The 16,377-nt window shown below is 39.1% G+C and overlaps 1 protein-coding gene across 2 annotated transcripts in view; it reads right to left on the bottom strand.

The window, feature by feature from the left end:
- Positions 1-4,439: 4,439 nt before the first annotated feature.
- The window catches only part of HECA (hdc homolog, cell cycle regulator), a 40,649-nt gene continuing 28,711 nt past the window's right edge, over positions 4,440-16,377 (bottom strand). The window contains exons 2-5 of one of the 2 annotated variants that reach the window (XR_012667680.1): positions 13,359-14,399; positions 10,123-10,277; positions 9,345-9,559; positions 5,838-5,902 (exon numbers count right to left, since the gene is read on the bottom strand). Coding sequence is in view for 1 of the 2 variants with exons in the window: in XM_075126780.1 (XP_074982881.1) it covers positions 5,738-5,902; positions 10,123-10,277; positions 13,359-14,399 (1,361 nt within the window). In the remaining variant the exon portion in view is untranslated. Of the gene's footprint in view, positions 5,903-9,344; positions 9,560-10,122; positions 10,278-13,358; positions 14,400-16,377 lie in introns of both variants that reach the window. The other variant, XM_075126780.1, reaches the window with a different exon arrangement.

The raw sequence follows: 16,377 nt of genomic DNA, 5'->3' as shown, positions 1-16,377 counted from the left end.
GACTTAGAAGAAAGGGTAAGAACCCTGCAGTAGGAAGATGTGGAATAATCTGTCTCTACCAGATAATAGATTGGTTTAAGCCCTGAGCATGAGGTTTAATATCCTCTCTAAAATTTTAAATTATAATTCCAGATTCATTATTGTTGTATTCCTTTTTCTTTTCTTTTTTTCCAAATACTCCATACGTTAGTCCAATGTATGGGTACATCTTTCCTTACTCAGGAGCTGGATGATGTACAGGGTTCTTATCATTGTGCCACCTCTGTATCCATCACCTCAGTGCAACATCTGCCTCCAAAATTTAAGACTGGACAATTTTTCTGCTGGCTCACTACCCAGTCTCTCGTTTCAGATTCTCATCACATCCATCTGAGCCAATAGGTTATGCTTGCCCCATAGGGGTCATGTGCCTATCTTCCCTTCTGACCTTCCTTGTCCTATCTTCTGTAAGCCCCCAGGGTCTTGTTCTCTCTTGTAGCAACCTGACTCATTCAAGTATCCCACTCAGGTCTTGGAGTTTTTTAGGCATCTCTCCATTCTGAAATTCCTATTTGTTGCATAAAATGGCGGAAAATTCTCATTACAGAAACCTCTGCTAAAATGCGCATGTATAACTTGCCTGCATTTTAGGCCAGGAGGCAACCAACCTGATGTGGGGACCAAGAAGATACCTGGGCTTCCTCCCAACATGATTTCAGAGATAAAGTTCTCAGTCCCAGTGCAGAGAACCCTTTCTGGCTGGCAATGCAGTGCAGGATTTTCCTATTTCCCTGACATGCACCAGAGGGGCAGTTCCATCAACAGATGGAGGAACAAATAAGGCTTTAATAGGCTGCATGCTATTTATTCTCACTTGTAAATGGAATAGTTTATACAGCACATAGGGGCTTTGCTATACTGTAGCATTAGGCTCCAGAGAGGGGACCTAGGAATAGGACTCCCACTTTTCCAATGAGATGTATCCCCTTTTCTCCATGCCCTCCTTTCCCACTTAATAAACCTACCTTTCTAGTCACTATGCAGTGATTGATATTGTCACAAAAAATTAATGTCACTATGTCCTTGAATACTCCAGGGCTTCCCCACCACTACTCATTTCTGAAAAGTGACTGACTTTTTCCCCCCCCCATTGGATGCATCCAATGAAGTGAGCTGTAGCTCATGAAAGCTTATGCTCAAATAAAAGCTTATGCTCATGAAAGCTTGTGGCACCTCAAAAAGGAGGTGCCACAAGTCCTCCTTTTCTTTTTGTCCAGTGTTAATACATTTTGAGAAAGCTAGTTTAAATTATTCCCTAAATGGCCCAAAATGCACACCACAATGATTTAAACCATTAAAAAAACCTCACACAGTTAGCTTTCTGGAATTTATTTCTTTTTTTAATACAGAGAAATTGCAACAAAAAAAATCCTGTAACACCACACGCAAACAATATCATAACCAATTATTTTAATATCAACATTAATTTGCTATATACATATTCTTCCCTCTGCAAAAGTGCATTCTAAAAATGTCTCTAAAAGAAACCTTTACTGACAAGTTGTTGTTTTTTAAATGGTTTTAATGGTGACATCACAATGTATTTGTCCATGGTTACCTGATACAGTAAAGTGAGCAGTATAAAACTAAAGAAACTGGGTTAAATGTCTCCCTCTCGTTGGAATACATTTTCTGAAATTGACTTATTCCTCCAATTAAACCACCTTAGAAATTAATTTTTATAGACTAATTACTACTAGACAAAAGCAAATTCTGTATTTTTAGCTCAATAGGGTACAAAGTACTGCATCTTTTAAAATGGCTTTGTAGCAGCAGATAAAACAAGAATTTCACCCAGTTCATGTTGAAAGATATCATACATTTTAGTATGTAAAATTATCTGTTTTGTTAATTACATGTACCAAAATCTGGTTTTAGAAGTCCTATTGATGGAAAAATTAATTTGCATATATGCAACGTAAAATTTATCTGAATGCAAGCATCTCCTTTGGAAAGTTCATTTGGAGACTGTAGATATAAAGAGTACATGTCCTCACTATGCATACGAGTGACATACCTATAGAGTGAGCAGAATGACCCTCCAAAAGTCAATGGACTGTATTATGGCTTACGAATGCAAGTTTCACATGCACCACTTTAAGCAGACCACAGTGGAGGAAAAGGGGGACAGAGAGGAAGACTTGAGCCAGACAGTCCAAGCAACCAGCTTTTTAAAGTAGACAAATTGTTTCCTAGTTGAAACATTTAAAAGCTCAAGACATTTTCCACCCTTCACCAAGATGCAAAGCAAATCAATTTAAGTCTCCAGTTTAAATCTTAATGTATATTTTAAAAGCCACCATTGGATCCCAACCCTATAATTGGATCCTTGCACATGTGCAGAGCCCAGCTGAAGTCTGCATTGGCAAAAAGGTCTGCCTGTACAGATTAGATTGCAAGACTGAGGTCTGAGTTGGCATGTTAAGCAAAATACAACTTTAGGTAACGTAACTTGAGATCCAGTTCTCACTATATCAAGAAGCACAAAAAGCATTTTCTACAAATTAGGGACAATTTACTTTGCAGGGGAGGGTAAGAGGAATATTTTCATAGTTCAGTTGGCTTTCAATAAGGATACTTTTTACCCATGTGATGCTAACATCCACCTGAAAGCTGTATTTTTATAAGAAAATAGGCATTGTTTCAAGCAGTAGCATCGATGCATTCAATAGCAAAATAAAAAGTTTCTCAAGACTTAAATTGTTTTATTTTCTTGGACACAGTTCCACCTACAGTCCTCTGAACACTTTCTTTCAAGATGACCTTAAACATGCTTTATCCCATCACACTGTTTGTTGAGTTCTTGGCACTGCTTTGCAGATACTGTACAGTCTTTCAGAGTAGCAGCCGTGTTAGTCTGTATGCATCCGATGAAATGAGCTGTAGCTCACGAAAGCTTATGCTCAAATAAATTTGTTAGTCTCTAAGATGCCACAAGTCCTCCTTTTCTTGTACAGTCTTTGTCATACCTTTATCCTTTTTTAAAAATGGCCAGTCATATTTTGCCTGTACTCATGCTACAGATTGTCATACATAAATTAAGCCATTGAAAGACAGACATATTAACTGGAATATTTAGGAAAGCCCCAAAGAAACCAAGACTCTGATTCTCCACTCCCTTGCATAGTCACTTTGCAAAGTGAGTGAAAAGCAGGTATAGCATGCTACCATTCTCATTTTCTTTGATACCAACTTTGCACTGGTATAAATGACCACACGAGACTCAAGGCAGAGAAGAATCTGGCCCAAATATTGAATGATACAGCAATCTAAGTGCCCTCTGTTCCTCTCCTTATGTTTAAAGCAGTTTCTCATTGCAACATGATTTTAGATCACCAAAATGCAAAGATGGGTGCAGTAGACTACATCTACAATCAAGTCAGTTAAAGAGATTTTAATAATGCTTTCAGGCACACATGCTAGATCATTTGAAATAACTAAATATTTAGTCATTGAGTGCACAGGTGGCGCCTGTGTATTAAAATACGCTCTACATGTCTTGAGGGCTTGTCTTCACTGAGGAGTTAACTTAAATTATAACTCTAGACTCATCTACCCACAAACCCTTAACTCAAATGCTTTTAACTCAAGTTGGCTGGCCTGTCACGGGATTCAGGCTACAGCTTAAGTTAGCATAACGCATCAGCTGCTAACATAACCTTTCTGCAAGTTATATTTTGCAGAGAGGGCTCTCTCACTCGAGTGAGGCTAACTTGAAAGGAGAAAACTCTGCAGTGAAGACAGTGGTCTTGTCTACACTACAGAGCCTTTATCAGTCATAGTCATGCTAGCAAAGAACCCTACTGAGATGCAGCACATGAGGACAAAAGACGACATCCTGCCAGCGCAGCTATACCATCTCCCTGAAGGCCGCTTCTGTTGGTATAGCGTCTAAACTGGTTGTTTTGCCAGCATAGCTATGTCGGCTAGCTGTGTGTCTGTGTGATTCTTCCCCTCCAGCATTTTCCGAGCCAACATAGCTATGCCAACAAAACTTTATAGTGTTGTTGTCCAAGCCATAGCCTCATGAAAGGAAAAATATGCACTGAGTTTCTTTGTGAATACAAAATCAGTCACTAAATAACCTGGGCACAGAGTTCAAGTACCAGGTGTATGTTTTGTTTTGTAAACAGGTAGAAAAAACAGTCAATACAGTAGGTCACCAGTTTTCTTTTGCTTCTCGCCCACTTTGGTTGTATGTTTTTTGCATTCTTTTATAGGACATGCAGAATATCAAAGCCATTTTAAATTCATACTTGCAATAAACATTATAATGGGGGGAACCCATATTTTGTTGTATAAACAGTGCCTTACCACTTAAACACTGTTAGTTTTTTTTAATGTGGTAACAGACACCATAGTGATGAATGTGCTATGAAGAAGACTCCTCAAGATCAATCTAAGTTAAGTAATAGACTTTTTATTTTTAAATTCTTGCACAGAAGAAAAATAGGGAAACAAAGAAAGAGAACATTGGCAAACTTTATGGAGACGACCCCTCTGATACCAATTCATTATCTGGTATAGTCTGTTACATGTGGGAATGTAAAGAGGAATTACACTCAACTTTTTTAAAATACACATCGTTTCCAAGTCCTCAGAATCAACTGGACAATATCTGGATTTACATATTTTTGAAAGACTAAGGTGCAATAGCTATTTCAGCAAATGTACTAAACTTCGTTTGAAATAAAGTCATGACGCATTCTCATACTAATATGGCACAAATACCTCACAGTGCTCACAGATCTGACTCAGCCCAGATCATATTTTTCAAGATCCTCTTTACAAGGCAGTCATACCAGCCTCAGGCATGCTGTCTAAAGTTCCAACCCCCACCACACATGTGCACACACACCCCCCTTCATAACTGGTTTGCAATGCACCACATCTTCCTATGTGTTCCTTCTGTGCATCACAACAAAGTTCTAAAAATATTTGCAAAGCAAATAACTTTAAATAAAGTGTATTAAAATCTCAAGCTTGTTTTTGTATAAACAATTGACCTGACTGCTAAAACTACAACACTGGTGGAAACAGTACTATCTCCATACAATCTGTCAGTGAGGGTAACTCATATCAGATATATGCTGCAGGAAGACACCATGCCAAAAAAGGTTTCTAAGGTTACGTTTTCTGGCACAGATTTACATTCACTCGTCACAATATTTTAGTTTACCCAATTCTGGGAATCTGAAAGCAGACCAGCCAGTATAATTTAAGGGTTTTTTTAGGTCTAATCCTGCCCCCATTGAAATCAATGGTAAAGCTCCTAAAGAATTCAGTGGTAACAAGATTGGGTCCTTCATGAAGATTTCCCCTCTCACCAAGCCCTAAAGGTGGTGGGCCCACAAAATCTTCCATTTCCAAATGGGTCTCATCCTGTTTTGTAAAACCCTTCCACCCCTTTAAGCTCTTCTGTGATGATACAAAAATTAAAACCAAACCATTTAAGCTGAAATTTCCCCCATTCTTGGCATTAGTTGCCTTGCCTCCACCCTTTGCTGAAATCTTTTCAGGAGGACCAGGTCTTAGTAACACGCATATACATATTAATATTATATGTACATAGACACACAAAGAAGCTGCTCTTTCAGTTAGAAAAGAAATTAATTTTGTCACAGAATGGATCCTATAAAAAGGTGTCTAATAAAGTAGTAATACCCATAAAATAGCTATTACTAAAGCAAAGCTTTCGTCAATAAGCCTCCAGAACTTTAAATGAAGAGAATGGCTTCACAAAGTGGTAGTCTAGATTTCCACAGTGGGGGCACTGCTGGACGTTGCTGTATTCAGAGAAATACTGCATCCCAATCCGTACGTCTATTACTGGCTTTCCACAGTGCTTACAGTTCAGTCGAGCCTGTCAAAAAGTAGACAGAAACACTGTGAAACACTCCAATTTGCTTCCACCCTTGCCATAGACAAAGAGAATACACCTCACACAATCCATTTCTCTTTCCTAAGGACAGGCTTGATTAGGAAAGTATAGCTTATGAGATTTGATGGCAAGGGCCACTACTTAACTGGAATGGCAACTTCCTTCACTGGAATGCCTTCAGGTGATTTGGCAAAAGTACTGAACACCTCAATTCCCAATGAAACCCCTTGCAATATTGAGTGCAAAGCGATAATCAAATAGGTAACTCATCTGCATGCTGATGGTAACCTGGCTCCTTAGATAAGGCTTCAAATGTTGCTTCAATTCCTCCTTCCAAGTACATTTTTTCATCAGGCTGGCATCATCACATGACTTTCCAGATTTTTGGTGGACTAATTTAAGGGTAAAATTAACAAGAATGCCTAAATTCTATTTTCAAAAGTGACTGAGGTGTCTAAATCATTTAGGCACTTTTGAAAATTTTACCCTGTGTGCATTTCAGTTGGGGGTGGAGTGTGCTGGGGAGAACTGCTGAGGCATGATGTGTTTACCTTAACTCTTTAGTAAGCCAGCATCTTTAGACTAAGTACAGCACAGCAATGACCGAAGCAAGAAAAAGTTCAGATAACATAGTATGATTAATTTGGTCAGAGACCATCTAAGCAGGGAATCCCAACTGAGCACAGTCCATGCTAGTAAGTTCTATAGATGGTGGTGGATTTCCCACTTCATACAGTAGCTATAGTTAGGATATATGAGCTAAAGTATAGGAATAAGCAAGTTCTGCTGAGTTTTTGTAAATTAACATTCTAGAAAATCTACAGAAAGTACATTATAATATAATTATATTACATTTACCTGTATGGATGTTATTAATGAACTTCTGAATTCTTGAGACATTGGGAAAAAACCTCAATTTATCCTATGTGAAAATGAAATATAGTTCTACCTTTGACTCCTAATACTGAGAGGAATTCAGTTCTGACTGGTCAATCAAGCAGAATTTCCAACTGTGTAAATACATATGTTGGTTTTGTGTTTATTAATCCCTAAAATAAAAGTCAAACCCTTCACACCATTATCGCTGTTATGTGCTGTTGTTAAATGCTGAAGTAAAAAAGAAAAGGAATTTTTAAGTCTGTGCCATACAATTCTTAATCTACATAGTTAAAAACTATTATTGTGATGCTGTTTAGACTTCCTATATTTAAACATAATCTGACTATCCTGCGTATCAGCATTTTAATCTTTATGAATTAACAGATTTACAGGTTACGGTATTTCAGCATCATGATATGGTATTTTTAAAGTATTGTGCATGATGAAATATATTTAAACATTAACAGTCTATGTAAGAGTTAGATATTACTATAGTACAGCAATATAGTATACAAAGTATTTTACAAATTCCTATTAGACAGGACCTTGCCTTGAGGAGTCAACATTATTTGGATAGATGAGAACCAAACTGTAAATGTAAGGGTGAGAATAGACAGAGCCATCAGCAACAGACGGCTGGGTAAAATATGTGACTCTTAAGGAGAGATTTGGGAGTGCAAAAATGCAGGCCACTTGACAAAAACAGAACAGCAGGCTGTTGCAAGCACAGCAGGGAATGTGCAAAAACAGACTCAAGAGTGGGAGGAGAGAAGATAAGCAGAGAATAGAGTCCATAATGGAGTGTAGGAGGAAACAAGGGCTGATAGGTATGGAGGTGGGGTCTGAGCTGCAAGAGCCTTAACAAGACAGCCTAATGGGTGCTTCTGAACATAAACCACATCTCAAAAAACAGTAATGATCTTCAATAAGAGATCTTAATTCATTTATGTACAACTCAGGTTGAGAGGACATTAAAAGCCAGTGTCTGATCTGCTTAGAAGCTAAAGATTCCAAAGCATTCTTTGATGGAACATGCGTTTGCAATAATCTCCTTGGCCAAAGTTTCACTTCGTCCATCACTGTTGTGCTCTGAGATTTTTTAGAATAAGGTACCAGATACTACTTTTCAGTTAAAATAATTTAAGGCAATTCAGATTTAGTTTACATAATGTATCTTAACTCTGCCCCTTTGCACACATGCTTTACAATAGGGTCTTCTGTTACATGGTCATGCAACACACCTGTAGGTGAAGTAGCAAAGATGAACATATCTAATAATTTAGGTGACTGAAAACTAATCATTTTGTATTCTATTATATTGAATTGCTTACCAAGTACTTTCACACTGCCCACTGATCATATAACTAAGACTCTTGTAATATGCACACATAGGGAACAAGAATTAAGATGAAAGTGTGAAACAATCTAAATTGCCTGATTTTTGCAAGATCAAAATGTCAGCCTTAATACTGCGTTTAAAAAAAACCTTCCTATTTAAAGAGAGGCTCACAATTTAAGAAGTGCACAAAACTGTGAGGTAGCGCTCTTTACTGTAGCTGCTACTATGGGAGCCAATTAACTACAAAGCTTGATGTTTACTCATCTTCTCCAGCAGCAGCAGCAACTCTCTTCTTCTTATTACCTACCATTGTTTATTTTTAATTTTAAACATACGCATTAGTAATGAGAGCTAATGAACATTTGCGCTCTGACAAGGTTTCTTTGATTGCAAGGTCTCCAGGGCAGGGACAGTCTTCCCCTGGTATCTTCTACAGAGATAAGCAACTTGTTGGTACTTAGGGCTAGTCTACACTGGCAGCACTTTAACATGTGTGGTCGCAGCGCTGTGAGGCTCTAAAAAAAACCCACCTCAACAAGGGACGCAGCTCCCAGTGCTTTACAGCACTGCAACTTGTTGCGCTCGGGGGAGGTGTTTTTTCACACCCCTGAGCAAGAAAGTTGCAACACTGTTAATTGCCAGTGTAGACAAGCCCTTAGTAGTAATAATACAAAGACATTGCCCAGGAAAGAAAGGTAACTGGGTAAACAATGCATGAAGGTTTATCCCCATTTGGGAGGAATTCATCTGAATACAACAGAGCTACTTATTGAACTGACTCAACCTGTTTCTCCTCTCCCCTCCCCCAGGCCATTTGCTGAACAGACTCCCCTAGCACTTGCTTGGTGTGACTCCTATAATTAATCAATGGAGTATCACTTTGGGCTTGGCTACACTTATATTTTACAGCGCTCTAACTTGCTGGCTCAGGGGGTGTGAAAAATCTGAGCGCAGCAAGTCTGAACGCTTTAAAGTGCTAGTGTAGACAGGCTCCAAGCGCTGAGAGCGAATCCCCTCGTGGAGGTGGATTACCAGGAGCGCTGAGAGAGCTCTGCCAGCGCTCGAGTGTGACCACACTCGCGCTTCAGAGCGCTGCTGTGGGAGCGTTCTCGCAGCAGCGCTTTGAAGTTTCCAGCGTAGACATACTCTTATACCTCTACTGGATCATCATTTCAGCGTTACACCAGAAATTAACATTTTACGAACTACTGTCCACGGCTGCAAGGTGTTGAGCATCTCCAGTCCATCAAATCACTTCACCACACGTTAATCTGCAGCAACTGCACCTCCACACAGCATGATTCTGAGCATTCTGTCCCCTCCATGAGATTTTCTCTAAGGTATAAACTGGACTACAGTCAAGTCAAAACCAAGTTTCCTCAAAATTTGAAGATTTGCAGGATAACTTCACTTTACTCATTCTGAAGATAAGAGAGAAAGGGGAATTCTTTGAGCACAGAAAATCTCTAAGCGTTTCCATTACTTTTGCCTTTTCACCTGGACTACCCCTTGATAAAACAGCCGTAGTTCAAAACAACTGACCAGACCTTGAATAAAAGTGCTATTTTAACAGTAATTGCAGTTTTGCTACTACATTGCTATAATCCCAAAATGAATTGTGATGCAAAAGCTTGATTTGCATGAGATATTTTGTTGTGATTCTCCAATCTAAGCATCAAGGTTTAATGCATTTTAAATTATTCTTAAATGTATCTTCATTCTAGCCCCTGCACCAATGGTTTACATTAGTTTGTGTCTAATTTTTTTTAGACCTCCTGTTCCTGCAGACCCCTGCACATGAAAATTTCATAGATTTTAAGACAAGAAGGGGACCATTAGATCATCTAGTCTGGCCTCTGGTATGTGATGCTGGTTTGTGCTCTTAAACTAGGGGATTTCAGGAGGAAGGAGGGAAAATAGACACAAAAACTTTTGCTTTGTTTACCGTCAGTTGGAGCTTCACCTTATTATGCATAATACTAACCTGACAACAGGGAGAGGCTGCCAGAATATCATAGGTATACATGGTTCCCAGTTGATGCCAGCTTCCATCCCATCGGGACTTGCACTTAATGCAGATAATTTTGTGAACCCCTTCTAAGCAGTCGACACAAATAGCATAGAGGTGCATAAGCCTTCCTGTGGACAGGAAACACATTTCTTAAGGAAAGGAGACATTATCCAAAAGTTTTAAGCAGACATTTTCTGTAATGTGCCATTTTGTCATTATACAAATAATATTTTTTTTAAGAAAGAGAATGACAAAGTACAGAATGCTACTTTATAGACATGCCCAAAGTGTTTTCTAAAGGGGCAAAAGGTCCCACTTTGTTTAAAAAAAAAAAAAAAAGTGGGATGTCAGATCCTTAATTTTCTCTTTGCTGGAGGACTTTGGCAAAATACTATGAGGACCTGGAAAGTGATGTCACATCAAACTGACTCTCCAACTCCAATAATTCATCCACTGTCAGTTCCCACCTCAAGGAAGAAGAGTTGCAGCTCACTTGCCAGTCTGGTTTGACAGTTATATTCAAGTCTGCCAAATGTCTTGCCAAGATTTTCCAGCAAAGAGAAGGAAATAATGACGTGTCATTCCTAATGTGAGAAACCATAAAAAAGCAGAAAAGAGCAAAACTGCAACTCTTGGTTTTGCTTGGCAGTACACTTTAAGGCATGTGTATTGAAGACATGAGCAAATATTGCTTTAATGCATATTACTTTTTCAGATCTCTATACAAACTTCAAAATACCATATAGTATGTTAGACACTTTCAATTCCAGTGTGAAGTGTTAAAATAACTCTCTCTCCATCATATTTAATCAGAGACTTCCTATGCAGGGGTGAATTGTCAAGAGTTGGGTAAATTACACTGACTTCCATCGCTGCAGACAGTTCAGACTTCAAGACTGAATATTTACTTTATAAAAACCATGAACAGACTTATCAGTGGAGACTTACCCCAAGATACAAAATTCAGATGATAATATAAAAAGCTTCACACAAGTTTTGGAGATCCAGTATTTTGATCTGGGCCTATCCCCATGTTATTGAACTGAGCACTGGCTATTTGACTATGCACATCATACTGTAATACAAAAATCATCACCTGATATTTTGCATTACTGGTATGCAAGAAAGTTATGATCTAATATTCAACTACAAATACCATTTACAAAAGAGTTGTGTGTTGTGATTTTCAGGAAACAGGCACTTATGAATTAAAGTGTTGAATGTACAATTTCTTAATTAAAGTAATGAATTCATGAATCTAGCAGCTGCTTTGGAAAAAAATCTCAAAATATAGAAAATGTCTGGAAGCCAACAAGTACAGTTAGTCTATATCAGAGATTTTAAACAAGTTTTTTTTTTTTTTTTAAGGAAACCTTTTAGAGAAATTGAGTGGAGAATAAAGCCTTCCAATAAAGCTTCCAATTATTTTTGCACTCCTGTAACTTTAAACCGGTAAAAAAGAGATCCCAATCTGAGAAAAATTTATGAGTTTTTAAGCAAAATTCTACAATCTTCAAAAAGTAGTTTATTATGGGAGTTTTATTACTCAGACCCTGCCTTACAATACTCCTAGAGTACAAATACATCAAGATCTGTTGCTCAGGTGAATATCTGGAAATGTAAACTTCGACATAATTCCATGCATTAGAAATCTTTTACTGTGTACCAGAATTAATAACTTTTTTATAGAAGACAGCTTTAAATGTACTTTACAGTATTCATAGCTTCTGCACACACAGAAATATTTCATCTTCACCACCATTAATTTTGAGATTCCTAGTTAAATGGCTTGATGGCTAAATCACTCACTGAAATAAAGAAATAATTTGTTTAACTCAGGAGGGAAACAGTGTCCTGGAACAGAGATTCACAGTTTAACTTTGTATGTTAAAATGTGCACTAACAGAAGATTAAATGTAATCTTCTTGTAACAAATCATTCTATTTAAGACAAAGGAAAGTAAACTTCAACAATTTAGACAATCTCCTTGGATCTAGTATTTCACAGGTTTACATAGATCTTCTAAAAGTTAGGAAGTAATGAAATACATGTAAGTAATAGTCATGTTAAGAAGAGTTTCTGATTATTTCTGACAAGTGTTAAATTGACATGTGACATTTTAATTGTTGCAAAAGTATTGATTAAATTTGGCAAAACCATGAGCACATTATGCACATCTCCTCCAAAAAAGGGACAAACACTCTTGCCCCATATCACTACATATTTATCTTAGATCATTTGCTCTTTGTCTGTCACTTTTTTTCCTTTTGCAGTACATTAGGTATTACGGAAACAATACTGTTAGCATGGACAGAGCTTAGTGACTTAGTGCAATGTAATATTTATACCATTGTTTGTTAAATCAAGTAAGCTTATTTAATGGGTACTATGACCATGTATGGGATATAACAAACTTCACGAACAGGAAAAAAAATACATCTTAAAAATACCTGCTTTATGGGGTTGTCTTACTCCCACTTTCTTGCTTTTTCCATTAAATTCTCAAAGTAATCCCTGCTGTGTCAACCAAAGTAGTAATAATTCTGTTGACACTTGTCTTGCACAGATTGTTGCCCCCCCTTCTTTGGTCAATTCCCTAGATCGTGCGCGCAGTTAGAGGTAGCAAGGCATAGCCTTCTTAGTCCTGCATATTATGCTAGCCCATCACCCTCTTTCTCACCACAAAATAACTTACTGGTTGTTGGGCTTTTTATTTTATTTTTTTTAAATTTAAACCAAACTGGCCCCCAGCAAGCTATCCAGCCACAAAGTGGCATGACCGGCTCCTCTGGTAGATATCTAATTTCAGCCCCTAATCTAGGCTGCAACAGGAAATTTAATTTTGAGACAATGCATGACTTACTGTAAAACTCTCAGCAAATAAGGCAGTGCACGTGCAGTGCAACACAGAGTGACTGGAAAACCATTACATGCTGTGCCTGGAACCCCGAAGGAAAGTCCCTTTGTTGTAGAACTAATAGCAAGGTATGTCAACGTTTACACCTCCCAGCCTATACAACATATCCCTGTTTAATGAGCATACTTATACCAAACTTTATTACTTCGATTTGACCCAATGATAAACTGGAAATGAATTTAGGCTTTACAAAAGCACTTGCTGCATGGGGATGAAAATCTAAAATGAAATGCACAAAAAGCAGTTCAATCATTTTAAAGAGACCCAACACAACTGATAAGACAACCTGTACCTTGAAGGTGACAGGGAACATCATATTCAATTTCATCGTGTCTCGATGGACTAAGAAACAGGGTTCCATCCACTAGTGGAAACTGTTCAAATACGGGCAGTGCCCTGTGGCACAGCGCACAGTTTACAACATTCCTATGGCTGGCACTAAGTGCTGCAAGAATAAATTTCCGTAGGTCCTCCCCTTGACCCACTTGGGCATCATCTTCCATCCGTACATGGAAAGTATTCAATTTATGCCTCGGTATATGAGTAAGTAGCTCAGATAGGTCAAGCCTTCTCAAAAATTGCACAGGGGCATCAAAATGTCCTGATCTATGCACTTGCAATCCAGATGCCCCGTAATCAAAATGGGCATTCCTGAACATGCCACCACCAGTCATGTTCTTTTTATGAGGTTCTAAGTGAATGGCATTCTTTAAAAATTCTCCTAAGTATCGTGAAGAACGAGGGCCGCTAAAATGTGCGGGGGCAAGAATAGAGTAGCCTGTAGGAGGGGACTGGCCAGGAGAGCCACAGGGAGAACGAACTGCATAGCTCCCACTAATTATGCCTTTCTCTTGAGAGTTCTGCCTGTCCATCGAATGTCTTCGCTGAATATCATGATTGAAACCTTTTTGTGGCTTGTTGACAGGCCTGCACTTTTTAGCATCTTCCACAGACTCTGCCATGGACCTGCCTGAACTCTTCTCTGACACAGACTTTTTCTTCTTCTCATCCTGCATTCGCTTCACTTGGTACCAGTCCGTGTCTTTCTTTAAGTGACCCTGCCCACATCGGCAGGAGCAAAAGCGAAAAGCGAGATCATATCCCTTTTTTGTCCACATGTTTTGACGACACTGCTTTTCGTTCCAACTCCTTGCTCTGCCAATGCAGTTAAACTGAACAAGAATGCTGCTTTCCCACTCATAAAAACATTGAAGGTGCATCCAGGCGCTGTAGGGACAATGTTCATTGTTGCATACAACCTTCTGGTAGTCATCTTTTTCTAGATCAACAGGCCTTCCAAAGCTACAGATCAGTGGAGTAGCACAAGGTGCTTCTGTGGGACATAAAACAGAGACATTAGACCTTATGCTGAATGCAATTTATTTGCAATATTTATTTTAGGTTTGCCTGATCAGGTGTATAAGGAATCCACCACAATTACTGATTTATTTATTGTCATGGTTTTACAAACTGAGAGACTTCTGCAACATAAACAAGATTAGAAAAAACTGCCACATTAGGCTCTCATCCGACAGAGACTTAAACACCTGTGTCACTTCAGGTTCATGAATGGTCCCACTCAATGGCACTATTCAGGCATGTAAAAGGACACATGTTAAGCCTTCACAAGACTGGGGCCTTAGTGTATTAATAGTTTTTCTTTTGTTGTTTCTAGTGTCGCACTGTGGGTCAAGCCCTAAAGCCTATACATAGCAAGTATATGCGGGGTCCATGCAGGGTGCTCACTGGGAGAAAAAAGTCCTTCTCTAGAAGTCTGTCCATGGCCATGACTACACCCTCAAGCCTAGAGTAGTCTCTGTGGCTGATGCAGCTGCCTCCTCGACAGGGTTTGTCGGCCAGAGCTGCATATTCACCTTACCCCTCTTTGGCTATGCTAGAACGCAGGGAGCTCTGGAAGAGCCACCATTCCTGCATGAGCTTCCAGCAGGCAGCCTGCTTCCTTCCCCTTCCCCTCATGCCCCCACTAAATCAGTTCAGCCACACTGAAGGCTTTTGGAAACCACTGAGTCAAGGTATGATTTACCCTTATGTGAATCCCAAACCAGCTTAACTAGCAGCCTTTGCTATGTTCTGGAGCAAGAACAGTCCATTTGAATTTCCCTGTCATATGAAACTGTCTGCTTCTGTACCTGTGTTTTCCATTATTATGGTTTATCTATTTTTTCCCTAATCTAAATGTCTGTTGTAATATATGGAGAAACCATTTGGCTGGCTTTTGGACTTGTAACTGAAGATGAGAAGGGCTAGAAGCGGTATCGCTGCCGCTTTCTGGATTGCTGAATATGAAAACCTTTTTTTTTTTTTTTGGGGGGGGGGGGGGCAACTTCTAATACACGAAGGATTTTTGCAGTATAGTTAACCTTGGTCAAACCTCAGGAGATTTGACTCTGATAAGCATCAACATTTTCAGGCACTGAACCCAATATTGAGGATATTCTTTCACCTCCCACAATTTTTCTTACCCTGCACTTCCTCCCTCCACCTCACTTCCCAGAAATCATTCAGAATTTTAGCAGATCAGGCAGGTACTATGGCATTCAGATAATACCACCCTTCTCCAGGGCTTCTGTGGTCAAAGGCAGCCCGGAGCCCAATGTGCAAAAAAAGAGTGCACAAGTCAGGGAGCAGAAGGCACATCAGGAGAGCTGACAGAACTCCTGGACTCTGCAGAAGAATTATATGGGAAGTAGATAAGCCTAGTGGGGAGGGAATTTCATCCCAAGCTGGGGGACAGCCAACAGCTACAGAGGAGCCCACAGTTCAGGCGGAGACATCCCTCAGGGATCACAGAATCACAGAAGATTAAGGTTGGAAGAGACCTCAGGAGGTCATCTAGTCCAACCCCCTGCTCAAAGCAAAACCAACCCCAACTGACGAATATATTAAAGGGAGACTCAATATCTTACTACAGAGGACAGAAAATAACTTGGTTAAGTAGAAGTAGGAGCTAGTGAGGAACAGTCAAAAGTAAGAGTCCCATTTAGGTATAACACATGAAGTCAAGCCACTGAATCTTGACCAAACGCTTACATACAAATACTAGGAGTCTAAATACTAAAGATGGGTGAATTAGAGTGCCTGGCATTAAATTAGGATATTGAAATAATAGGCCTTGTGGAAACTTGATGGGATAAGGAACATCAAGGGGACACCATAATACCAGGGTACCAAATATACAGAAATACACAGTAAGGTCACACTAGTGGAGGAGTGGCACTATATGTGAAAGAAAGCATAGCATCAAATAAAACAAAAATCTTAACCGAAGCAAACTATCACAGTATCTCTAT

This window comes from Caretta caretta, chromosome 3, assembly GCF_965140235.1.
Source record: "Caretta caretta isolate rCarCar2 chromosome 3, rCarCar1.hap1, whole genome shotgun sequence".
In the NCBI taxonomy this organism is placed as follows: domain Eukaryota; kingdom Metazoa; phylum Chordata; order Testudines; family Cheloniidae; genus Caretta; species Caretta caretta.
Note: the sequence above shows the minus strand (reverse complement) of the source record. Positions and strands in the feature narration are given on the sequence as shown.